We start from the raw sequence: 25,944 nt of genomic DNA, 5'->3' as shown, positions 1-25,944 counted from the left end.
GCCCTAAGCAAAACAGCCGAAGACACAAGCTATCTCAGTAGACACTGACTCTATGCACACTGCACCAGAACACACACAATATATCAATCATTGAACAATCAGATTACACTCCGATCATTATCCCCGTTGAGATCTCAGATACAAATCATGATCATTGTAACTTATTTAGAAATCACATCTAGATCATGCTAATCTTTTCACGAATATCTTGATCTACTAAATCCCATTACTATCATATTCACATCACCTGTCAAGTAAAATGCTACAGTCATTTCATCTTTTCCACATATACTCAAGCATACACACATGAGAGAGCACATGTAACAAGTTCGTTTTGAAAATACACATTTCAACATACATTTTTTCATAAAGTCATTCTCTAGAATACGGTAAGCTTGTCTCGATACCCCTAAAATCTTAGAGAAAAATTCGTGACTTCATTCCATGTACATAATTTGTGGCAAAGGAGTGGAGTGGCTCCCTCTTGTGCAGCACGCACTGCACAAGAATCAACCCGCTAGTTCGACGTGCACTTATGGAATAGTCAGTGCTAAACCGAAAGCCTCAATTCTTTGCTTGTTTTGCCAGCTCTTCTTTAGCTGCTTCTGCTTCTAAGACTGCTTGTTCTCTTTGAGGATACGAAGTCAGAGCTCGCTGCTGCTGCACGCTCCCCCCCCCCCCCCCCCCCCCCCCCCCCCCCCCCCCCCCCCCCCCTTGCGCCATCGCTCCCCTCACCCCCCTTCTCCTTCTAACCCTCGCGCTGCCCTCAGCCACCCCCGCGCTGCCCCCCCTCCCTCGCCCTCGCGCTGCACCCCCTCCCTCCTCCCGCCTTCGCGCTGTTTCCCCCACCCTACCCAGCCCGCCGCCTCCTGCCCCCTGCTGCCCGCCGCCCTCCCCCCTAGCCCTCCCGCTGCCCCCCCCACTCCTTGGCTGTTTTCTCCCGCCCCCCCCCCCCCGGCAGCCTTCTGTACCCGTGCTCGCCTCCTTTTCCTTCCCTCCATCCCCCCCCTTTTCTTGTCCGCATTATCTCCGAAGGGTTTTCTACGCCTGGCTCTGCAACACCTTTTCTTCGAACAAGTGTTCGGCGTTCTCGGCTGCAGATTGTTCTTCTCCGTCCGCTTCTTTGACTCGGCAGTAGACACAAGGAGGCTCCAGCTCCGCCACAAAGGGACTCGCCTGAAGCCCCCTCGCCCGACCCCGCTGAGCCCACCATTCGACTTGCTCTTTCGCCGACAGAGCAAGCGAGCCTTGCCGTAGAGGTAGAGCGCTTGCAGGCGACTTCTGTCATCTGCAAGGTTCTCGGCACCTGTCCTAGCAGAGGAGAGCTGCTAGACCTTCTCCAGGCCCGCCTTCTCGCAGAGGTGGGCAAGATTTTGGATGTCCACATCCTCGGACGGGGGTACTACCAGATCGAGTTCGAGACTTCCGAGATGGCCTCCAAGGTCATAGCTATGAGTCCACTGGCTATCCGAGCATCACGCACCCACTTTCGACAGTGGCGACACTGTTTTGACCCGACTTCGGATGTGCTAGTAGAGGAGGCAGACATCCCCATCTCAGTCTACTTTCCGGGTTTACGGAGGGAGTACCTTCCACTGCTCTCCAAGATTGGCTCCGCCATCGGGACTGTTCTGGAGACACCTCGTACGGCAGCATCAGTAGCTGCCAAGGCGGCCGGCATCCCTTCAGTTCGAGTTTTGGTCAGAGATACCCACACGCTCCCGAAGGTCATCCTTCTGCCTCGGGTGAGTGGGGGTTGGTTTAGGCAGAGTGTGGAGTACTTGGGTCTCCCGAACCAGTGCTTCATTTGCAGACAGATAGGCCACCTAGCGAAGGCCTGTCCACGGAGGAGGCCTCGACCTGCACCTCAGCCTCAGCCCCAGCCTGCCAAGCCTGGGCGGCAGCCTCAGCCAGCGACACAGCGCACAGATTCTAAGTCACCGTCCGAGCCTGGGGCTCCAGTGGAGGAGGGGTGGCAGCAGGCCCGTGGCCATCGACGCCAGGGGCCACAACGACAACCTGGCACTCAGAGTGGCCCTCAGGTGCCTACTCAGCAGTAGTGGGTTCCCACGAGGAACCGATTTGGTCCTCTTGAGCAGGAGGAGCCCCCTACGCCAACCTCCGCTTCCGCTTCACCCTCGCCAGCCCCCCACCTTCAGATTTCCCCTCTTCCTCCTCATCCCCTCCCCGCCCTTTGCTCCTGCCCACTCCTCACCTCGCCCCCCTGTCTCTGTCGCCCCGCCCCGCTTCTCTTCTCCTCCACCCCCCCCCAGCTCCTTCTCCCCCTCCTCCTGCTTCAGTACCACAGTCGACTCAGGAGACTAGTCCCTTGCCGGCGGCTAGGAGATCTCTTGGCAGCGCTTTTGCCACGAGTCGCCTAGCGAGAGAGGGCCAACCCTTCTTGCGGCCCCCTTTGCAGATTCAGACATCTTCCCTTGCAGCTATCACTCGTGGTCGGACGAGCATTGACCTCCGACGCCGCTGGGATTTCTTCGATTACGGATTCACTCGCTTTCTCGGCGATCCCGCAGCAGACCACGAGGCAGCCTGCTTCAGGGTCCACGCTCTTTTCCTCGCCGCTAGGGGGACAGAGGCCTTGGACTCAGCAGTTGGTTTCTCCTTTCCCCTCTGTGGTAGGACCGAGACAGAGTGGTCCCTCGACTCAGTGGTGGGATGGTTGCATACACAGGTTCTCAAGTTCTCTCACCACATGGGAGAACTTGGAGTTACAGATTTGCTGCAGACTTTGTGGCCACTGGCCAAGTTTGCGGTGACACCCCCAGACTCAGCAGGATGTAGACACATTGTGGTATACTTTTTTGCTGATACACAGTGTTTGCCTTGCTATGTATACATACATGAGGACTCCTGGACAGAGGAGGTTGCTTTACGCACGGCTCGCTCTGCTTGGGCTTGGGCCAGGCACTCACTACAGGCTCGCCTATCTAGAGGACGCTCGGATGCGGATTACTCCCCATCCAAGCCTGCCTCGAAGATAGCCCGTCTTGCTGCTGCGGCAGCATCTGTTCTCTCTCGCTCCGCATGAGGATCGTCTCGTGGAACGTGCAGGGATTAGGTGGGCCCCAGTTTCAGCGACAGCGGGGCCGATTGCGTCAGGAGCGTCAGCGTTGCCTTGTGGGAGGAGAGATTGATCTCCTTATGCTTCAGGAGCACCATTTGTCTGAGAGCCGCATTCGGCGATGTGGTCAGATTTTGCGTGGATGTTATGATACCTTTTGGTCAGCTGCTTTTGGACCTGGAGGCATCCAGGGTGGGGTATGTATGACTATTGCGGACTCATTGCAGCAGGCCATTGTGGGCAGAGGGATTATTGTGCCAGACAGGGCTCAGTGGATTACTGTGCAGGTTCAGGGTGGCCTTGTGGGCTTCCTGAACATCTATGCACCCAATGTGGCCAGTGCTCGTGCAGAGTTTTGGTCACAGATTGTTGAGTCTTTGCCACAGGTTGACCATTGGTGTGTAGGAGGGGACTTCAACATGTTGGAGGACCCCTCTGACAGGATCGGAGGCAGCCATGCTACTGTGCATGGAGTCGAGTTAGCAGCTTGGGAGAGGTTGTGTATGACTTTGAGGGTCTCGGATACATGGCAGCATTCTGACTTTGTGAGGCCTCCAGAGAGTCTTGCCTTCTCTAGATCAGACCGCAGAGAGGGAGGAGTGAATCTATCGCGGATAGATCGCTTCTACACTAGTGACCACTTCAGTGACTTGGGGGGATCAGTGGGCATCCTGGCAGGGACATCCTTCTCGGACCATGCACCAGTGATCCTCACAGTGGCAGACAAGCAGAGGAGTGGGAGCACGATGCTTCGCATCCCAGAGCGGGTCTTGTTGGACACAACACTCAGAGAGAGGGTAGAGGCTCTTTAGACAAAGGGCATGGATAGCCAGGCTCTACCGGCAGACAGAGTGGCCTTAGGCCTAGCTCAGCTTAGCCACTTTTTTCTCCAGGAGTCTTTGGCTCGACGGGCTGCAGCGAGAGAGGTGGAGCAACATCTCAGACGAGGCATTGCTTCGCTACAGAGGATGCAGGAGCAGCATCCAGACAGTCCATGGTTGGAGGGGCAGTTACAGCAGGCTCGACAGGAGCTTGCTTGCACAGAGGAGAGGCGCCATGAGTTTGCCTTTCACCAACAGGCATCTCAGTGGACTCAAGTAGGTGACAGAGTGACAGGTGCTTTTTTTGACACAGTAGGACCTCGGCACTCGCATGCCAAGGTCAATCAGCTGAGGAGACCCGATGGGTCAGTTGCTTGTGAGCCTGAGCATATGTGTGCAGTTGCTACTGACTTTTACCGTGAGCTACTGTCGGCTGAGCCCCAGTCAGAGAGACAGGATGCATGCAGGGAGCAGGTTTGGGCGCAGATGCCTTGTCTTGTGACTGAGGAGATGCGCCAGAGGCTGGAGATACCTCTTCAGCTTGAGGAGCTACACACGGCTCTTAGGCCCTTCCTCGTGGTAGCTGTCCAGGTGATGATGGGCTGACTCCCAGCTTCTTCTTGGAGTACTGGGACTTGCTTGGCCCAGATCTTTGTAGTGCCTTTCAGTACATTCTGCACACAGGAGTGATGCCGGATAGCATGAGTGAGGGCCTGATTTACCTCATTCCAAAGGAGGGTGGCTCCTTGGATGAGATTCGACAGTGGCCCCCATCACCATCCTCAACTCAGCCTACAAAATTCTTGCCAAGGCTCTGAGTGTGAGGATTCAGCCACTTTTGGAGTGCCTTATACATGAGACTTAGACAGGTTTTGTCAAGGAGCGCAGTATCCTTGACAACATCTTCACTTTCTGGGAGGCTTCTGCCTTGGCACGACTCAGTGGGGAGGACCTTGTGATTCTTATTCTCGATTTTGAGAAGGCATACGACAGAGTTGATTGGGACTTTCTAGAGGGCACACTACGTAGGATGGGCTTCTCAGATGCTTGGATCAGAGGGGTGTCAGCTTTGTACAGACAGGCTCACAGTCAGGTGCTTTTGGCAGAGGTAGAGGTGAGCGCTTCATGCTCACACGATCGGTCTGACAGGGTTGTCCTCTTGCCCCCTTTCTCTTTTTGTTGTATACAGAGGCGATGAGCAGATTTTTGGTGTCACAGTAGGTTGGTTTGAGGGGCTTAGCACTCCCTATACGTGGAGATGAGCTTCTGGACGTTGAGTTTGCCGACGACTCAGCCTTGTACTTAGAGGGCCAGCAGGCGAATTTACACAGGTGTGGGCAGGCTCTAGAGACCTTCTGCTGTGCATCGGGCGCACTGATCAACTGGACAAAGACAGTGGCTTTCTCGGTTGGCAGTGCTCCTGTGCGCGAGTGGATGCCAGGAGAGGGTTTCAAGTGGATTCCTCCAGGGACTGCAGTTCGATACTTGGGTTGTCAGGTTGGTTTGGATTTGTCCCCCGAGCAGCAGATTGCTCCTCTTCTCCTGTCCATCACAAGAAAGCTGTTACAACTGAGCTCAGCACGACTTTCGCTGGCTGGTAGAGTAGTAGTTGCCAACCAGGTGTTGTTGGCAACTATGTGGTACATCACTTCTTGCTGGATCTTCTCAAGTTCTTGTATCAGCCAGGTAGAGAGGCTGATCAGGAACTTCCTTTGGTCAGGTCGCGACACTCAGGTTGCCCGAGCCAAGGTGGCTTGGTCGGTCATCACACTCCCTTGTTCTCAAGGAGGGCTTGGGATCATTGATCCAGCACAGCAGAGCAGAGCCCTTCTTGGGAAGTTCGTCGTCAGAGGACTTCTTCCAGGCGAGGAGCCCTGGAAAGAGTTCTTGCTGCAGAGGCTTCGTGCCAGGGTGCCTCAGTCAAGAGGCCCTTGGCAACCTTCGACCAGATGGATCTTTACAGAGTTGCACCGAGTTGGTTTGAGCAGGAGACTGGAGGACCGATTCGCTGTGAGTTTGCTTCGCTCTTGGGAGCTCTTACGGCGTGGCCTAGAGCAAAGACAGCCGACATGCACGGAGGAGCGCCTACGATAGCCCCTCGTCTGGAACCCCATGGTTAGCACTCAGAGAGGCCACTTGGTTGAGAGTAGGCCTCATGTTTCTTGGGGTCCCATGGCAGCAGGTCCAGCGCGCTCTCTAGGTGACTGGCTAGAGTTCACAGGTTTGTCAGAGGAGGTGCAGGGTGTCCAGCTACAGGGCATGAGAGGGGTTCAGAGCATATGTCAGGACATCTCAGAGTCAGTTCCAGCTGAGTGGCTCACGCCTCTCGAGCCAGTAGCACCCCGATGGATGGGATCCTTCACACGACTCGAGATTCTCATCTCAATCAGGGCTTGTTCAAAGACTGTCCCAGCCCTGTTCTTCGAGCTTCAGGGTGGGGGACGATTACAGCGAGTTACAGTAGAGGCCCCGCTGGTAGCAGAGTGTTGTTTCCAGAGGATCTGAGTTGTGGGCATCTGTGGGAGGACTTGCGTCATAGACCCTGACCCAGCAGCTCTCGAGACAGGACACTGGAGGCTATGGGCTTGGGAGTGCTGTCCACTGGCACGAGTACAGTGGGATCCTGGTGAGTGGCTTTGGAGGTACCCCTTCTCTTCTGCAGACCGCCCAGGAGTCCCTTTCTTTCAGTACACTGTTCGGCTTGGACGTCATATACTTGCAGCGCAGAGAGAGGCCCGCCCCGCTGCAGCACGGCATTGGCAGGAGGAGGGTCTCACAGTTGAGTTCTTGGTAGCTTTTTGGCAGAGGCTGTGGGACTCCAGACAGCCGAGGCGCGTCACTTTGTTCGAGTGGTTGGTTGCACACAGAGCCACAGCAGTAGGGAGCTGGCTTGTGCATAGTGGTCTCTCGGCCGCATGTACAGCCTGTGACCAGTTGGTGGAGAGTCAACGACACTGTCTTTGGGACTGTCCCTCGGCCCAACAGGTGTGGCTACGAGTTCTTCGGCTGATGCTTGCCCTCTCAAAGGCTCGACAGTACACTTGGGGGGCAGCGGCTTGGTCCACCCTCACGGGCCCGGCACTACAGTTTGAGCTATCTTCCACCAGCAGGATGATAGTGATACAGGGGGGGCGACCTACACTCCAGCCTGCTACAGACCTTAGTCCACAGGAGTGGTGCAGTGAGAGAGAGGACTGCTGGGAGCTCATCAGCGGCCTAGCTCTCTGGTTCATCTGGCGGGCCCGTTGTTTCCACATCATTGAGGCTCGCCCTGTGCCACCAGCAGAGACTGTTCGTGACTTTTGGCTAGAGCTGATCCATACTCTCAGAGGACAGCTTGAGGGACTACAGGGCAGCTCCGACCGCATGCGAGAGCGCCGCGAGGCTTTCCTTCGACTCTCGCGCCCTGGGCCTTTCTACACCATGGTCCAAGGGGTGCTCAGATGGCACTACTGTCCACCTGTGTGGCTCTTTCCTCCTCCCATCTCTTGATTTAGCCCCATTGTATATATGCTGTTTTTTCATTGGGAGAGTCTCCCCATCATGCTTGTTGTAGCCCTCTCTAGCAGAGGTGGATGTAGCCCTATGGGCAGTTTTCATTAACTAATAGAAGGATCTTTTTCTTGGGAAAAACAAAAAAACTGAAAGCCTCAAGGTATAGCTCAGTAGCTGAGGATCTGCTAAGTCTCCTCCATCCACTTTGCATCAAGAGCCAAATAGTTCTTGAACTTGACCAAATATCGGCGGACCAGCTTACCCCACTTCCCTTTCCTTGTGCGCTAGGACCTGTTCTGGAACAAGAATCTCTTCCGTCTCTTCCAATTCTGGTTGTTGCTTTGGCTCCCTATGCTCTGACACCTCACCTTTGAAAGTTCTCAATAGACTCGCATGAAAGGCATTGTAAATCTTTCAAGTATCTAGCAGCTTCAGTCAAAAGAATACATCAGTGATATTTTCTTCGATGTGGAAGGGCCTATACTATAGTATACTAACCTTTTTGAAAAAACTCTCCTTGCCCTTCCTCTTCTGTAGACGTGCTTTCTCAAACTGGAGTAGCACCCAATCATTCTTCTTCGACTGGAAGTCACGTCGAGACTTGTGTTGCCTTCTTGTGACGTGCTGGAGACTTCTACAAAGCCTCTTTAACCTTAGCAAAAGGAGTGTCCAAATCCTATGTGTACTGATCTTGCTTCACATAGAATCGGTGGAAACTTTTTGACACCCTTGACAATCTCAAATGGCCCCTTCCCCGTAGATGTGTGAGCAGTGTTGCTGAAAGAAAATTCCACTAGAGGCAAATATTTCCCCCACTCAATCTTATAGTCATAGATATAGACTTCAATAAGTCTAAAACATTGAGTTGACTGTCTCCAATTGCCCATCTGTCAGCTTGTATAGTAGCTTCTCTCACACTTAAAGTACCACATTGGACTTTAAGTGGGAGGTTGTTGGGGTATAAAGCCCAATGTGGTCGCCCACGTAAGTGGGCGGGCCGCCAGGTATGTACACATCTTCTTTTGTAAAAACCTAATAAGAACTCACTATGCTCTACACATTATAGTAGAGCGAGTTCACCATATCGTCATGCTCTTCTTCTCGCACTCTCTCTCGCGTCGCACTTCCGCTCGTACTCCTTCAAATATAGCATTTCATTTCATTTCTCTCTCTCTCTCTCTCTCTCTCTCTCTCTTTTTGGAGAAAGTCAGGGCTGTATATTACTTAGTACAATATAATCCTCAACGGATGCCAAAATAGCCTATCACGTGGGGTGTACAAGCTGAATGTAAGGAGGAAAGCCACTATAGTGACAACTCGACTAGAACAATCTCATGGTGATCGGTGTGATGAGTGGAGGAGAAACCACCGAGGAGGGGCATAATGCCACGTAATCTGGCCACCTGTAAGTGTGAAGAAGAGTGGAGATCGGGCCCAACGCCAAAGGAAGGCAAATCGGCGAGCCTCGGCTGCTCGAGATGTACCTGAGAAAGAATCCCACTGCCAAATCAGGGTGTGAATGATGTCCAGCCAAATGGCAGTAAGGGTATCCTGAAGGAGCTGTGGAGCCGCACTTAGAATGTGGAGACAACGAGCTCTCCAAACATTCCATAGTGTAATACTAGTGATGACTGAAAAAACTTCATCACGTGTCTGAGAATCCCCCTGCCAAGCAATCTGTGGTAGCATAGCCAAAGTCCGTCGCCGATAACCTGTCGAGGTCAGCATAAAGGCTGGATCTGTGTCTGAGCCCTCGTAGAAAAGATGTGGGCCGGGCATCGGCATCAACCATGAGACAGATCCCCACGTAAGAAATCCATGCTGAACACCTGCTCTGCTAAGTAGAAAGCAAACGCCAAGCCACACTACATGGGAAGCTAACCATGACCAAAGACAGTGTGCAGGTGACTCAAGTAGTCGCAAAGAACAGCGAGTACATAACGGATCATGACCCATAGTAGCTAGCCAAGTCCCAACTGGAAGTCCCGCATGTGCAATCATCCACATGAAAAAAGAAATACGACCAGCCGCATGTAAATCCCAGATGGCGAACCAAAACTGCTGCAGATAGGCATGGGAGAGGCCTGAATGTAACCAGAAATGCATACGAGCGGGCTGCTCTGGTTGCTGTCTCATCAATGCTAACCTTCCAATCCTGAGAGTGTACTCAAAGAAGGATACAGGTGCACCGGTTGGGTCAGAGTGAGGCCAATTCCACTCTCCTGGGTCCCAATAAAGATGAGATAGGGAACGACCCTCCCACACCTAAAGCCTCCAAAGTGCAGCATAAGCGGAAGCGAAACATGGGTCAACACAACGACGCTTCCCACGGGAGCCAGCTACTCGGATGGCCTCCCATCGAGCGCCGGGGAAGACAAGGAGCGGAGAGGTGGCATCATATGTCAATCTAGCATGAATCCCCTGAGAGTAGTCAGTATTAACTCTGAACAACATGGTGTCTAAACGGACTAATAAGAGAGTTCTCTGAGCAAAGAGGCCTTCCCAACCACAATGGGAGGTATCTGAACCATGCCTCGCATGACTGCATCCCACTGTGAAGAAACGGCGGAATCAATCTCATGCAGTCTGTCTGTCACCCCGTGACCATCTCTAGTGCCGAGTCGTGGAGTCACTGTGCAAAGAGCGGCCTGAAGAAGCATCTTCCAAGGTTCTTGGTCGGGAAAAAGACCCCGAACAATAAGCTTGGTAAGAAGGGTGCGGCTCTGTAACTCTGGATCAATAAGGCCAAGGCCTCCCTCTGACCTAGGACGAATAATCGTGGACCAGCGAACTCGAGCACAAGTATCAGTAGTCCCATCTGTGTCACTCCATAAGAAGTTCCGCACTAGTCGGCCGAGCTGAGCTATCACACCAGAATGTAACATCCAACAAGAGGCCGTATACCATACTGTAGCCAGAATGACCTGGTTGGCGACCAATGCACGGCCAGCCAACGACAGATGACGTGAAGACCAATGGCATAGCTTCCTGCGAATAGACTGTAGTATGGGTGCAAACTGCTGCTGTGAGGCAACATCAAATCCAACCCGAAAGCCCAGATATCTGCATGTCTGACCCGGCTGCAGTCATGTGAAACCATCAACTACCCCCCAAGTAGGTATGTCATCATTGCCAACCAGTAACCCATAGGATTTATGCCAGTTAATGCGTGCACCATTGGCAATGCCAAAAACCTCTAGGGCCTCCCGCATGGCGTCAAGAGCAGCTAGCAAATAGCGCAACATGAGCATAGTGTCATCAGAAAACTCCTGATCGATAAGGTCTGGAGCTGAAGGTACTGGCATGGTCAAGCCACGAAATGCATGACTTTGAGCACGAAGGAAATCGGACATAGTCTCTCCTACAAACAGATACAGATATGCTGCTAAAGGACATCCCTGACGGACAGAGCGAGGAAGCTCAAAACTGCGACTGACACGGCCACCAATAGTTATAGCACTGCTGGCAGTCTTGAAGAGAGCGGAAATGCCTGAGATCCATCTCGAAGGGAAACCCAGCCTGGCTAAAGATCCATCGAGAAAGTCCCACTCAACACGATCGTAGGCTTTCTCGAAGTCAAGGATGAAAAAAGCGAGAGGTTCAGAAGATGATCTGGCCCACTCTACTGCCTCATAAAAGGCGAAGATATTATCGAGGATGCATCGATCCATGACAAAGCCTGTCTGAGAAGTATGAATAATATCCGGTAAGAACGGCCACAAGCGATGGCTGATCAGGAACGCTAATATCTTATAGACCGAAGGGAGTAGGGTAATAGGTCTCCACTGTCGGAGCTGAGTGGTGTCACCCCCCTTCGGAATAAGAGATATGAGACCTGAACAAAGATCCGGATGCATATATCCTGATGCAAAGATGTCCTGACAACCGCGGAGCAGTGGTATATCCAATACATCCCAATATGTCAAAAAGAAAGTTGTAGTGAGGCCATCCTCTCCTGGACAGGAGGATGGATCAAGACTCTATAGCAGCATGGAGCTCTGCAGGTGTGAAGGGTGCCAACAAGATCTTTGCCATAGTGTCTGTACAACGATGTCGAGTGTGATGCCAGATCTACTCACGGGCAAGTAAAACCTCAGTAGTGCATACATCAGCAGTGAACAATGTCTCAAAATAATCTGCAGTCATATCAAGAATAACATCAGGATGCATATGTAGTGTCCCCTGAGCATCGCACAAAGTCCGAAGGGTGGTGCCAGGAGGGCGCTCTTTATGCGCAGCAAAGAAGTCTTTATTCATTCCATCAGCTTTAGCTATCCAATGAGATACTGAAGCATGATGAGTGAACTCAGACCTAGCCTCCTGTACGCGACGAATCTCTTCTGTGAGCTTTGTCTAACTAGCAACGAGATAAGCATCTTGAGGACACTCCTCAAGCAAGCACTGAGTGGAACCAAGAGGGATGCAAAGATCAGACTCGTGTACTCTGAACTGACGATGAATAATAGCAGTCTGATCACGGCAGTAAATACTAGACTGAGTAATGCAATGAGCAAGAAACTCTCCAGGGGGTCCACAATAAGAAGCATCCGTGGACCATAAGTCACGAATCTGCTGCTGCAATACTTGAGTGGTGAGAACACTGTCAGGGATGCGGCAGCCTCGTCTCTGTGCAGAGGATCTAGTGAAGGAGATAAACAATGAGATGGGTAAATGATCTGAGAGGCTGGTCCCTCTCCATATAGTAGTAAATCCGCCTAGAGCTGCTGCCCAAGGGCCAATGTAAAAACGATCAATTCGCTCTAATAATCTCCCCTGCTGTCTCTGAAACCCCCAAGAGTAATGAAGTGTAGCAGGGTGGTGACCAAAAGAGGGTATGTGCCAGGCGTCAAATCCTTGAATAGATAGAAGAAATCGATCCCAAGCTAGCTGCTCATCGAGAGAAATGGATGATAGAACTGGGGGTGTGATGGCTCGCCAATCAGAGTCGCTCTCAACGTTGTTGAAGTCACCTCCAATAACCCAAGAGTCTACAGCAGGTAGAACAGCAGCCAAAGAGGACCAAAAAGTAGCCCTCTTCCGAGGAGTAGTGGATGCATAGACTGACATAAAACCAATGATAGAATCCCGAATCCGAATAGAAACATACACTGCTCTGCCAGCGACAAGGGTGCCATGGTGCTGAACTGAGGCCAAGTAACGTGGCCCCACTGAGATGCATACACCGCAACTCTGTCCATGAAGGCCCAGAGCAGGTTCCCAAAAAGTGCGGGCGCCCGAGGGCATGAGATTGCCAAAGGGAGTGGCAATCTTATGCTCCTGTACTAGTAATATATCCACAGTGCCCACTACATGAGCGTGTAAATCTCTGCGAAGTAAAAGTTTACAGGAACCTTTTACCCGAGAAGTCTGTAAACCATTAGCATTCCAAGAAACTACATGTAAATCCATAGACTGCATGAAAGAGTTTGTATAGCATCTGACTAACTGCGCATCTTCTTGGAGGCAGTTGGGCCATCCAAGGGGTGAGCTTCAGGCGGTAGGAAAGCAACCCGCAAGCCCTCTCTAAGATATGGTGTCTCATTGCACCAACTGCGGACCTCAGCTTGTTTACATTGCATTACCGATGTTGCAGCTTTAACACCCCAAATGTGCATAGACATAGGAAGCACCACGTCTGAGGATACATGAATGACCATAGGCAATGAATAGCAAGCGTAAACATCACTCCACTCCATAGCACCAATACATGAAGGGTAGTGAGGACACAAAACATCAAGAGCGGAAGTAGACAACCATAAATGAAGCTGAGCCCTAGTCTGTGTGTGCACAAAATGTAGAACCTGATCCTCGGATCATTCCTGAGCAGCGTGGAATGGAAGGAAAAAGGAATGGGAACACAACTTGTCTTGTGATGCATAAGGTAGAGCTGCACCCGCAATGGCCCTTCTGAGTCACCACACATCTCAGCCCGATGAGTGCCCCAGGAAAGAGGGCAAGAGCTTAGAAAATTGCGTGGGACGTAAGTATGAGCTGCTGAGGGAGGGGGAGGACCAGAATGCGGAGGGGGGAGAGTAAGGGCAAGAGGAAGAGGAGGACAAGGGAGAGGTAGTAGCGGTGAATGATCCATCTGCATGGGAACAGGGACCTTGGGAAGAGGGGAAGGAGCAGGCGGGACAACTGCAGGTGAAGGAGGAGCCGGTAGCAGAGGTAAGTGATCCTGTGGCGAAGAAGAAGAATGGCGAGGAGATGCAGGGGGTGGTGGAAACTTGAGAGGGAGCAGGAGAGGTAACACTGGGGGCTGGCTGCGTTGTTGGTTGCTGACGAGGACGGAAGGAATGATTACGACCCACTGTCTGCCATGCTGCCTCAGTGGGAGCTGAAGGGGGGGGAGGAACATAGAGGGTCGGAGCTCAAGGAGCGCCTGTAGGCTGCTGAGGTGCTTGAGTAGTAGATGGAAAAGAAGGAGGAACCGGCTGTGTTGACGCTGACCACATGGCTGAGCATGACTGCCACGAGCCGGCTGTTGTTGCCGTCGATGGCGTGGCAGGGTGGGGCAATCTCGTGCCAAGTGTCCCATCTCGTGACAGCGTAAGCACTGTCCTGGGCGAACAGTGACTACCATTCGGAGAGAGTAGTCTCGATCGCGCACAGCCACAGTAACTGTATCTGGTAATGAAGTATCCCCAAACACCAAAACCTGAATGCGAGGTGGGCCAGATGAGAAGATGCAGGATCCTGGTACTACCGTGCCCAAATGAGCAGCAATCATCTGAAGGAAATGCTCATCAATAAAATGGAGAGGCATATCTGGGAAGGAGAGAGTCAGAGGGAATCTGGGAATAAGGTGTCGACTGTCAAACTCCTCAGTGGAAAACTCTGGATACCACCTCGTCAAGTATTACATCTTGCGATCAGAGAGTATTGGAGAGCGAGCCAGGAGAGTTGAGGCAGTGGCGGGATCTGAAAGACGTACCATGAATATGCCCCTGCCAAGAAATGTAAGCTCCGAGATCCGTCCCTGAGTAGTGCCCAATGCAGTCTGACACTTATCACGTATAGAAGATCGAGGTGGAGAGTGTCCAATCATCAGGCCAACCAAGGCATGCTGAGCCAAGTGTTGTACCTTGGAGTCAATGCGTGTCAATAGGTCGCCAGTGCAGTCCACGCGACAGGCAAGTGGTGATGGAGCGCCGTGTGTAGCACTCAAGACCGGCAAAGCCGCCATGAAGAATGGATGAGACTGGCAAACCGTAAAAGCAAGACCCGCAGTGAAGCTTGGACTCTCTCTCTCTCTCTCTCTCTCTCTCTCTCATATTTGACCTCCGAGGACGATAATAAAATCTATCTATCTATCTCTCTCTCTTTGACAAAGAGGGTGGCATGGCTGCCCAGCTGGCAAGGACGTGGATCCCATTGTTGCTATATGCTGATGATATTGTGTTGATATCTGACTCACCAGTAGGTATGCAACGACATTTGGACGCACTACGCAGTTTTGCAGAGGATAGTGGATTGTGTGTAAACTTAGGTAAAACCAAGGTTATGGTGTTTAACACCACACCGCAATGGATCGGGAGATCAGTACCTACTTTCAAATATGGTTAGGAGATTGTGGAGTATACAGATGCATACACTTACCTGGGGGTAGTCTTTACTGGGCCAAGATTTTCTTTGAGAAGAGTAGCAGAGACTAGACTAACTAGAGCTGGTGCAGCTCTAGGAGGAATGGAGAGGATGTGTTCGCAAGTTCAGTTCCAGGAACCAAGGACAAAATTATGGCTCTTTGATACTTTGGTTGCTTCTACTATGTTATATGGGGTGCAGGTTTGGGGACCTTCTGTAGGCCAGGATGGTTGGAGGCGTATGGAGAAGCCCCTCGTATCTATGATCTCTCGGCTGATTAGAGCCAAGGCTTCCGTACCGCATGATATCATTCGAGCGGAATTAGCTGCCCCCCCTATGGAGATTGAGGCGCTTACAAGATCAGTCTCCTTTGTACACAGTCTGTGGGATACTACCAGAGACAGATATGCCAGGGTGGCTCTAGAGTCCTCCAGACAATTAGCTCTTAATGGGGATACATCATGCTGGTATGCACAGATGGCATCATGGTTTCAGACACATGGTTTCACCATGGATAGGTTGCCTCCTTTTCAATACTCTCTACAAGCACCCTTGAGGTCTCTGACGCGGGTAGAGATTAATAGACTCATTCGTCAAGATCAGATCCAGCTGGACACGAGGAGGACATGGATAGAGCCAATACAGGAGTTGGGCACAAACATGGCTTTCTATAGAGAGCATCTTCTTCACCTCACGGGGGATGGGTTTGTGATTCGACCTAGCTATATGGACACGCATCTTTCTCATGGTTTGCGCTGTGCCATTGGCCAGATACGCACGTCCTCACATCAGCTCGAGATTGAGACTGGCAGATTCAGAGGGACACCAGCAGATAACAAGATATGCCGCTTATGCCATCTAGAGCCAGAGACAGAGGTACATTACATATGTCATTGCACAGTGTACTATGAGATACGAGGCCGCTTTCATTGTCTATTCAGAGAAGGTTTTGGGCCTCTATCTAGGGTCATGAGTTATGAGGATCAGAGATGTCTTGGGCTATATCTACTCGAGTTACACAGGCATAGAGAAACTTTACTGAGGAGAGCTGAAGAGAGACAACCCCAGAGACATATCACAGATTTCTTTACACTGGATAATGTACACCCAGAAGAACAGGCAGAGGAGCAGCCAACAGTGGAGAGATCTGCCCGCACTATTGGCATTCTCATAGACCGAGCATTGGAGCTAGGGAGATCTAGACGACCCCGATGGAGAAGAGGAGCTACACAATTTCGAAGGAGGCTACAGCAAAGGATTCGAGCCATACTTTTTCGTCGACCAGAGCGCAGATGAAGATGAATCTCTATGAAGATGGAACTCTACTTCCCTCCCATATTGTCTACACATTGTACTGCTTAGTTCACACATTTCACGCCTTTCACCTTTCACACCTATCAGCTTAGTTTAGGATTCCGCAGTATTTATATTTTTGTTATCCTAGTTTAATTTATTTTTTTGTCAATCTGACTTTGTATCAGAGACACCGCATTGTAACTTTCTGGTCTCATAGGTCACTTTGGCTCTTTTGAAGACGTTAATATAACATTTCATTTCATTTCCTCTCTCTCTCTCTCTCTCTCTCTCTCTCTCTCTCTCTCTCTCTCTCTCTCTCTCTCTCTCTCTCTCTCTCTCTCTCTCTCTCTGCGCCCACGGATGAGGGGGCCTCTCGACATCGATGCAGATAACGACAAAGGATCCATACCATACTGGCGCGACATAGGAGCCGTCCGGACAGAGTGCCTACCTTGGAGGACATTGAATCTCTATAGCCTTTTGGATACTGATGTATATGTATATGATGCCTCGACTGTCAGAGAGCTCCATTGTATCAGCTCACCCTTTGTATTCCCTTGTAACAGCTTTCACCCCACCCCTACCCACTATTTTCTTTTCAGTTCTTTGTACTTTTTGTACCCAGACCTGGTATTAGATTCACCACATGTAACCTTTTGGTCTAATAGGTCATTTTGGCTTTTTGAAGACGTTAATATTACATTTCATTTATTTCTCTCTCTCTCATTGTGTTTAGTTCTCTTAAGTGTAGTAAAGTAACCTTCTGTTTGTGCGGAGTACTAGATCTGAGTTAAAATCCTTAAACCCTTCCACTACACCTGACAGCAAAGCTACAAAACAGTCCCGATTTCTAATGATCTGATCGGTCCCTAAGAGATAGCGAGGCAGCCACATTTTCACCAAGGAGGTGATAATTATCCTTCTTTCACTGGTTCTATGAGCACCCAAAGTGAGGACACTTGCCTCACAATGCATCTAATATCTAATTTGTATAGCCTCCATTTCCCCTTTTTTAGTCCATTCCAATGTGAGTGGTAGTTCTGCCATCTTAGGCTGTCAGCTCCCAGAATTCAGTTACATGACATTTTTGTGGGTGCTCTCTCACTTTGTAGTTACCCAGTAGCAATACAGAATTCCTATACAAAATGTGTGTATTATGAGTTCAGGTCATACGCACACGCATTATTTCAATTGATAGGCTTTCAACTTTTGTAAATCTGCCCAATGCGCTTTCAATGGCAAAATATTACAAGGCTATTACAAGGCCAAAAATTCACAACGGCCACAGTGACCGATCTAAATATTTGCAAAGGTGAACATACCAACAAGGTCTTGCGGATTTCATGAGAAAGGTTTATCATTCCATCAAGTGAATTACAGGGATCATTGTCTACAAGCCAGGTAATGCACACACACATTATTTCAATTGGTAGGCTTTCAACTTTTGTAAATCTGCCCAATGGGCTTTCAATGCCAAAATACTGCCAGGCCAAAAATTCACAACAGCCACAGTCACCAATCTAGATATTTGCAAAGGTGAACATACCAACAAGGTCTTGCGGATTTCGTGAGAAAGGTTTATCATTCCATCAAGTTTTTCAGAGGGATCATTGTCCACAAGAGGCTCTCCCTCTTGCAAAGGATAAAATGCCAGAGGTGTGGTCAAGGATACGTCTAGACCTGCCAACAACCCAACTAATACATATTAAAATCCATGCTGCTTCCAAGGCACTTAGTTTTAAGTATACTACAAGTTGGACTTCAGGACCGTTAACCCTTGATTGGCACCTCATGAAAAATAAATAACTCTAGCTTCGACCTAGCCTGACAAGCTTTAGGTCATTTCCTATAAGATAAGTTTTGGTGCAGAAGTCATACCCAGAGACTTTCTTAAATGCTGAAGTTTGTAAAGAGTTGCAACAACTACACAAAGCTTGATGGAGCTGCAATAAGAGAGAATCGAAGTTGTTGGTTCAACATAGGAATAAACCAAGATTCTCAGAGAAGTAAAGACGGCTAGGATATGTCAATGCTAGATGAAAAATACATTCCAAGAAAGAAATAAAAACAATGCGAAATTTTTGTTTCAGAACAAAATCTATCAGAATCAGCTGAAACAGTGGCTATATCATTTCATGAACGACACAGTTTCAAGAGGTCAGAATAGAAGGTGAAGACATGAAAATATTCTTGATACTCTAAAGCAAAAGCGAGTAATACATAACACTCACAACTCACATAGAGCCTTCTGCACTCCAAAATCTCATGAACAGGCTCGTCAAAGTTCCTACACAAGTGAGGCAGTTCTATGTACAGCTGTCAGAGGACTCCATAGTTTGGCAGCTCATCCTGAGCTTCTTTCTTTATGTCCACTATCAAGTGCTGACAGGGGGCCTAGGGTATATTGAAATCAGCCTTTGCTGCTTCAGTTTGAGGCATCTGAGAGGGGGTCATAGGGTTACCTCTTGCTGCTTCAGATTGGGGCATTTCGGAATGGTATATGCCTGATTTGTGTTGCATAGCACCTTCAGGAAATTTGGTTGCTTTTGTCAAGGTTTTTATTTTTTTCTTTTTGGTTGTTGGGGTGGCGGGGGGGAAGAGGGAGTTTGGGTTTTTTCTTTTGTTTGGTGTGGGGGGACAGCCATCTTTGTGCTTTTCTCAAGGCAGCCCCACTTTGGTCTCGTGCCTCATCTTAAAGACCCCTCCCCTCTCTGCATATGTATCTGCTACAGGCGCCCCTGATACTGCTACAAAAGTTACAACAGTTCCATGCAAACTGAGAGAATCAACTCCAACTCTGTGTATAAATTTGAGCACTACACTCACTTCTAAAGCTCTTAGAGTTGCTAAAAAACAACTCTCCAAAAGCGACTATGCCCAGGGTGTTGATGACGACGATGAAGATGGGCTGAAAACTGAAAATGCTGGCTGATCTGATGAATTGGGGCTGAATCTGGAAGCGCTGGCTGAAACTGATGCTTGAGGGCTGGAACTGCTAACACTAGGGCTGGTCTAGTGTGGCGGTGTGGAACTGCTGCTGTGGGCTGGAAACGCTAGGGCAGAGGATGAAAAACGACATGCTGATGAGGGTGTTGAAGGTATTGGTAGCATAAACGCTAGAGGCTTGGAGATGTTGTTGGTACTTGTATTGCTTATTGTGGAGAGGTGACCCCTAGGGTCTCCTATATAGGTAATAAAGCCTCGGTCGAGCAGGTAACTGGCCAGAAGGCAGCGTCATTTTACTTATTGGTGAATTAATAATCCACTGATAGGAGGTGCTTCATATGCAGATGCTAAATAGGCTTGGTACTAATACTTCTGTATGGGAACACCCCCCTGTGCCTACACCTAGCAAATACTAGGTTGTGCTCATGTTCAATCGAAGGGTATACAACTTCGCTGAGGTGTCGGGCATGCAGGTCCTATTACAGGCTCACAAGGGTGCAAGAGCACTTCTTAGGCTATCCTAAACCTAGAAGTAGGAGTTACCTTGTCCACATGCACATAGGGTTAGCTCTGTACGTGACTCTCTCTCTCTCTCTCTCTCTCTCTCTCTCTCTCACAAGAAAACGGGCTGCAAGAGGTGGTGCCTCCCAAAAGTGAGGTGGGGTGAAGCTGTGGGTGGGGTGTTGCAGGAGGCTATGCCCGCCGAAAGGTATGGCAATGAGGGGCCTTCTGCCAACCCTCCACTACGCTCTGAGGTGAGGAATGTTGTGGCTCAAAGCTGTAAGAAATGTAGAACAAAATAGGATCTTGTAGCAAGGAGAGTAGAGAGAGATATGATACAAAGTAGATTAGTGGCAAATTAGATTAGCAGTATTACAAAGTAAAGGCGTCATCCACCCATGTACTCTCAAGGTAGAGCTTAGCTGGCGATATAGACAACTCGAGCTAGTAGGCAGGAATACAAGGGGCTAGTTATCCTTTCAATATGGAACCGTAGTTCATGGAGATGGCCTCCTTATAGAGTGCTACTGGGTGGGTGGTAGATAAGTGTGTGTTTGAGTGCGCGCGCGTGTGTGTGTGGAGCATCTTCAGTTGCTTGCCATGCGCGTCAATTGATGCTTTCCTTTGTTCGCCCGATCATATCCCCACAAGATGCATGTTGCCTTGAGGACCCGTTCACTGCCTCAGAAATGCATAGTGCGTTGCTTGCTTTGGGCCATTGGCAGTCTCCCGGTTGGGATGCGCTTACTGTGGAAATTTTCCTCTCCTTCTGGGAGGCTCTTCAACAACCATTGATTTTCATGATAAATGCAGCATGGGAGAAATAGAATTTGCCACTATCTTGGAAAGAAGGTTTTACTTAAATTGGTGCCTAAGAAAGCGCTTTGCAGGCGATTCTCTCACTGGCGCCCGATTACTTTGATGCCGGTGGTTTACAAGATATTCGCTAAGATGTTGGTGCAACGCATTAAGGACCATCTTTTTGCGGGACTCCATCAGGCTCAATATGGTTTCATTCCTCGTCACCAGATTAATCTGGCTAATGTTATGATTGGCATGGAGTATGCTAAGTACACTCAACAGGATGTGCTGGTTCTGCAAGTTGATATTGAAAAGGCCTTTGACACTGTACAGTGGGACTTCATTGCTGTGACGATGAGGTGCCTAGGGTTTGGTCCTAAATTCGCCAATGTGGTTTATTTCTTGTATGCATGTAGTACGTCTTCAGGGATCTTGGAAGGTGAATTAACAAAATCTTGGCCTCTTGGTTGTCCGGTCAGGTAGGGTTGCCCCCTTAATGCTCTGTTGTACTATTGCCACTCACCCACTGTTGATTTATCTTGATCACTTGATGTCACGTGACACATCCAACCCTATGTGTCCGTGGACAAGCTACAGCATGATCAGGGTTCGATCAGCCCAATCAGTCTAGATTAGGAGTGATCTGGCACTTTTGTGAGTCTATTCGTAGACCGTGCATGCCCAGTCACTTAGTGTGGATGCATATCCTCTAGTTGCACACAGCATGATCATAAGCATTCCCATCAGAATCCTTCAGAGGAATTCTCCAGTGCATTTAGCCTATTTTTCCCTATTTTTGACATTTTTCACTTATTATTTTTAAGTGCCTTTTGTTGGAAAGTAGGTAGGGCAAATTGAGTAAGTTTGTATATAAGCGAACCTAGACTTGCACTAAATGGCCGAAGAGGCAACAGGAGCCAAGCTCAGGAGGCAACTTCTCAACAAGAACTTGGTGGACTTCCCTCCAAGCAAGAAGAACCTTTCTCCTAGCGTTTTCTCCACCAAGCACCCTCGCCTAGATCTGCATCAGCATTGCGTTTTCAGCATTTGGATCATCGCCGGTCGCATGAACCCAAGTTCGCTTGGGCGTGTCGATTCCTAATCGTGTTTTTGAAGAGTGACAGGAATCCCAAGAAAGAAGGGCTTGTCCAGCCTCCCCTTGTGCCTCTTTTCACTCATTGAGAGCGGACCGTGCACTTAGCGGCCGGCCAATCGACGTGAGGTGGGAAAAAGCAACCTTAGTGTGACCGCAAGGCCGCCAAGGGATGCGCCCGCGGAAAGGAGTAGAACTCGGGTGAAGAGAAGATCCTTCTCAAACACAGATTGCAAGCAAAAGAAGAACCTCAAGACCTGCAAGAACCTCAAGAACCCGAAGAACCAAGACCCACAAGAACCCAAGTTCCTCGTGAACTTAAGAACCCAAGACCACAAGAACCACGACTTCAGTGGATGGTCATCACTCGAAGCGGAATGGATACTTCGCTTGGAGGTGATGAGCATGAGAGAGGCGAAGAAGAATTTTCCCCACCAGGAGGTTTTTCCGACCCTCCCCCTTCCCCATCTACGTCAAGGATTGCACTAACTCCTATGGAGGTTTTGAAGCAGTTGTTTCTGGAAAGAAAGTTAGAACACGAAGAAAGAGAAGCAGAAAGAAAGGCCTACGAAGATTTGGATGATGATTTGGATGACATTGACAAGCATGATGATTTGCATGATCAAGATGTGATTTCTCACAAGCATGATGATTTGCATGAAGATGATGTAATTGTTCACAAGGATGATGTGTTAGTTGATGCTTTTTCTAGCGAAGCTAACCTCATTGCAGATTCGATCAATGCTCTCGAGTCGAGGTCCAAAGAACCCCCTCAGGAAGAACCGATCTTGGCTCTCGAGCCTAGGTCCATAGAACCCTCACAGGAAGTATTGTGTGTTCGCATGATTGATACGCACGCATTGTTCGAGTGTTTCATTCGTGATCGTATCCTGTATTTTAGTCCGCATCTTTATGTGATCCCTTTTCCTAGGCATGACATATTGTATGTTGAGCACGTTTCGCTCATGGATGAGCACGAATATATGCGGATTTTTCATGAAAAGTTGAAAAGTATGCATTCAAGGAAGTCACATTCCATGTCTCTTCCTTGGTATGACACATTTGTAGAAAGAGCACATGAAAGTATGAGCACCAAGCATGGGCATTTCCGTTGTGATTGCCACAGTTGATTGCTCTAGATCATAAGAGAAAGATTCGATCTCATTGTTTGCGTGTATGTGGTGAACGGTTTAGCACTCCGTCTATTTGTTCATGTACATTGCATCCACAGTCTTTGAGGAAGACAAGATTTTTCCCACTCACTTTACATGGAATAGGTATGTTCATGTTTTTGTGTTGGAAGTGGTTTCACGAATTTTCAGCCACGGAGATTCTTGAAGAAGGTAGACGCATGACTCTAGACGAAGTGGAAGCATTGAAGAAGACTTTGTATCGCTTTCAGCGCGGCCCAAAGAAGCAAGCGTTGTAGACCTTTATGAAGTTCAAGTATCGCACGACCCACACATCAGAGTGGGCCGGCAAAGAGTCCTTTCAAGGATTCCGGATGTTATTGGCGATCTCCCTCGATGCCATACAATTCGGTACCAGTACCTCACTTTGAAAAGGAGGGGATGTCACGTGACACATCTAACCCTATGTGTCCGTGGACAAGCTACAGCACGATCAGAGTTCAGTCAGTCCAGTCAATCTAGATTACAAGTGATCTGGCACTTTTGTGAGTCTATTCGTAGGCCGTGCATGCCCAGTCACTTAGTGTAGAAGCATATCCTCTGGTTGCACACAACATGATCATAAGCATTCCCATCAGAATCCTTCAGGGGAATTTTCCAGTGCATTTAGCCCATTTTACCTTATTTTTGACATTTTTCACTTATTATTTTTAAGTGACTTTTGTTGAAAAGTAGGTAGGGCAAATTGAGTAAGTTTGTATATAAGCAAACCTAAACTAGCACTAAATGGCAGAAGAGGCAACAGGAGCCAAGCTCAAGAGGCAACTTCTCAACAAGAACTTGGTGGACTTCCCTCCAAGCAAGAAGAACCTTTCCCCTAGCGTTTTCTCCACCAAGCACCCTCGCCTAGATCTGCATCAACATTGCGTTTTCAGCATTTGGATCATCGCCGGAAAGCCCCTTGCCTTAGCGTTTTTGCATTAGCAGATCCTCGCCGCAATCAAGCCTAAGCCTAGCGTTTTGCATCAGCATCATCGCCACACACAGACCCCAGCATAGCTAGCGTTTTTGTACAAGCTACAACCCTAGCGTTTTGGATCCCAGCGTTCGCAGATTTGCAGCGTTTTCAGCCACAGCAGTGCAGCGTTTTCAGCAATGAACAACCTGCAAGTCCAACCCCTAAAGAGTAGCAGATTCAACCCGGAAAGACCGGCAGTTTTCAGCATTGAAGAACCTCAGTTTTCAGCCCTAAACCTGCAGATTTTCAGCGACAAAGACCTACAGAAAACAGCCCGAAAATCAGCGTTTTTGGACTGTAGCAGATTTCAGCCCATAGCGTTTTTGGACAGCAGTAGAAAGATTGCAGATTTCAGCCCTTAGGTCGGTGTCATCATCGTCGACATAGCCTAGACTTGCATCAGTCACATGCATACCGTTTGTACCAGATTGTGCAATCATAAGTAGAACACTCGCCAACGAGAGTGGGGCCTTTGGAGGAGGGTTTTACAACGTCTCTGGTGTCGTATCTCTTCTCTCTCTATCTCTCAGTCTCATACACTTGCACACACAGTGTCCATTCACTTTGTTTGTGATCGTAGCATTCTCTCGTTAAGAACGGAAGGCTCTACCTTCCATAAGAGCAAAAGGAATCTTGAGCACAGTTCGGAGCACTCATCTTGAGCAAAGCGCAAACATTCATTCCGCTGCACGTAACACCTGACCTCTGTTGAGCGTCTTCATGGTCTGTGGTTACCCTCGGGTCGTACCTTCATTGGCTAGGCTTACGCCGATGATTCGTTGTTTATGCCTCATAATCAGCAGGCTAATGTTGAAGTGATTATGGAAGCCTTGGAACTTTTTGGCATTGCGGCTGGACTTAGAGTCGACTTTTGTAAATCGAAGCTTCTGCCTCTTCGTTCTTGTGATTGACATAGTTTATTGTGGCCAGGTGAGATTGTTTTTCCAAATGTGATCACTAGGCATTTGGGTTATCCAATTGGATGGAATGTCACTCAATCTCAGAAAGTGGATTGCATTATGCAACGTTTGAATGTCAAATTGCATTACTGGAAGTTATGCACTTGGCCATTACATGTTCTTCTGCGAATTGTTAAGAGTATCCTGTTGGCATACGGTCGGTTCTTTTGACATTGATGCAGTGGCCTTGTCGTTGTCTTGATTCTCTTATGTCAGACATTATGTCCCATTTGTGGCGGACCCGTGCTCAGAAAAAAGGCTTGCGCTTGATGTCGATGGAGAAGCTTTGCACTCCTAAACGCCTTAGTGGCCTTAATATCTTGGATTTGCGCAAGCATGTTCTTGCTAGGAAAGCTATGTTGTTGCCTACACTTGCGCAACAAATTCAGCCTTGGACTCTGATGTTTGCATACCTCGGTCAGCATGTTGTTACTTCCTCTTTTGGCCATTGGCAACCATCTATCTGGGAGTGGTTTTCGGCAAGATGGAAGGGCATATTCCTGGATGTCCTCATGCTTCCACTTTGGTATCTGCCTGGAAAGAGGTTACAATTCATGTTTAATGGAATCCTCGACAGGAAGGTGATTCGATTCGTTTGGAAAGTCTCTATTGGAGCCGGGCATTCTCTTTTACTTGGGTCAACCGCTCCCCTCGCCAGACTTACTTCTCTCTGGTCGTGGCATTCGTGTGGTTGAGAATGTAGTCGATGAGGCCGGATATACTTTTGAGTTTCCCTTCGCCGCTCGCTGTTTTGGATTGGGCATGCATTACCGTCGGTTTTGGAGAGAACTTCAAAGCATGTTGCTTGACTTTTTCCATGTTTCACCTTTACCTGATGGTGATCGCATGTCTGATTGGGATCTTCGAGAAACGCCTTTTCGAGATATTTTTGCCAGTCGAATTTATGCTCTTCTTCTACCACAATCATGGCTTGTTGATCATTGTAATGCCCTTTGGCACATGCACAAATCTGATCTCTGGTGGAGGAAGCTTCTCTCTGCCTTGTGGAAAAGCCATTTGCCTTTGAAGGAGCAACTGTTTCTTTGGAGCTGTTTGCATGGAATGCTTCCAGTCGGTACTTTTCTTAGGGCGTGTCATATTTTCCACTCTTCTTGCGGCCATTCCTCCACTGCAGAAGAGGATATTTGCCACTTGTTGTGGGATTGCTGCATTACTAGAGACTTCCTTCGCCGTGTATTGGCCTGTATACGGTTCCGTTTT

The 25,944-nt window shown here is 49.1% G+C and overlaps 1 protein-coding gene and 1 pseudogene across 1 annotated transcript in view; one reads left to right on the top strand and one right to left on the bottom strand.

The window, feature by feature from the left end:
* LOC147419982 (uncharacterized) overlaps window positions 1–25,944 on the bottom strand; it is a gene marked incomplete at its 5' end in the record, with an annotated part of 62,876 nt that overhangs the window by 21,201 nt on the left and 15,731 nt on the right. The window contains 2 exons of the mRNA XM_086503888.1: window positions 17,822–17,955; window positions 18,154–18,218. Of these exons, the coding sequence (XP_086360014.1) occupies window positions 17,822–17,955; window positions 18,154–18,218 (199 nt within the window). The remainder of the gene's footprint in view (window positions 1–17,821; window positions 17,956–18,153; window positions 18,219–25,944) is intronic.
* Window positions 5,812–7,617, top strand: LOC147419983 (uncharacterized; annotated as a pseudogene).

The sequence above is a fragment of the Adiantum capillus-veneris genome, chromosome 28 (assembly GCF_014529385.1).
Source record: "Adiantum capillus-veneris isolate H3 chromosome 28, ASM1452938v2, whole genome shotgun sequence".
NCBI classification, from domain to species: Eukaryota; Viridiplantae; Streptophyta; class Polypodiopsida; order Polypodiales; family Pteridaceae; genus Adiantum; species Adiantum capillus-veneris.
This window is presented reverse-complemented; position numbering and strand designations above follow the sequence as displayed.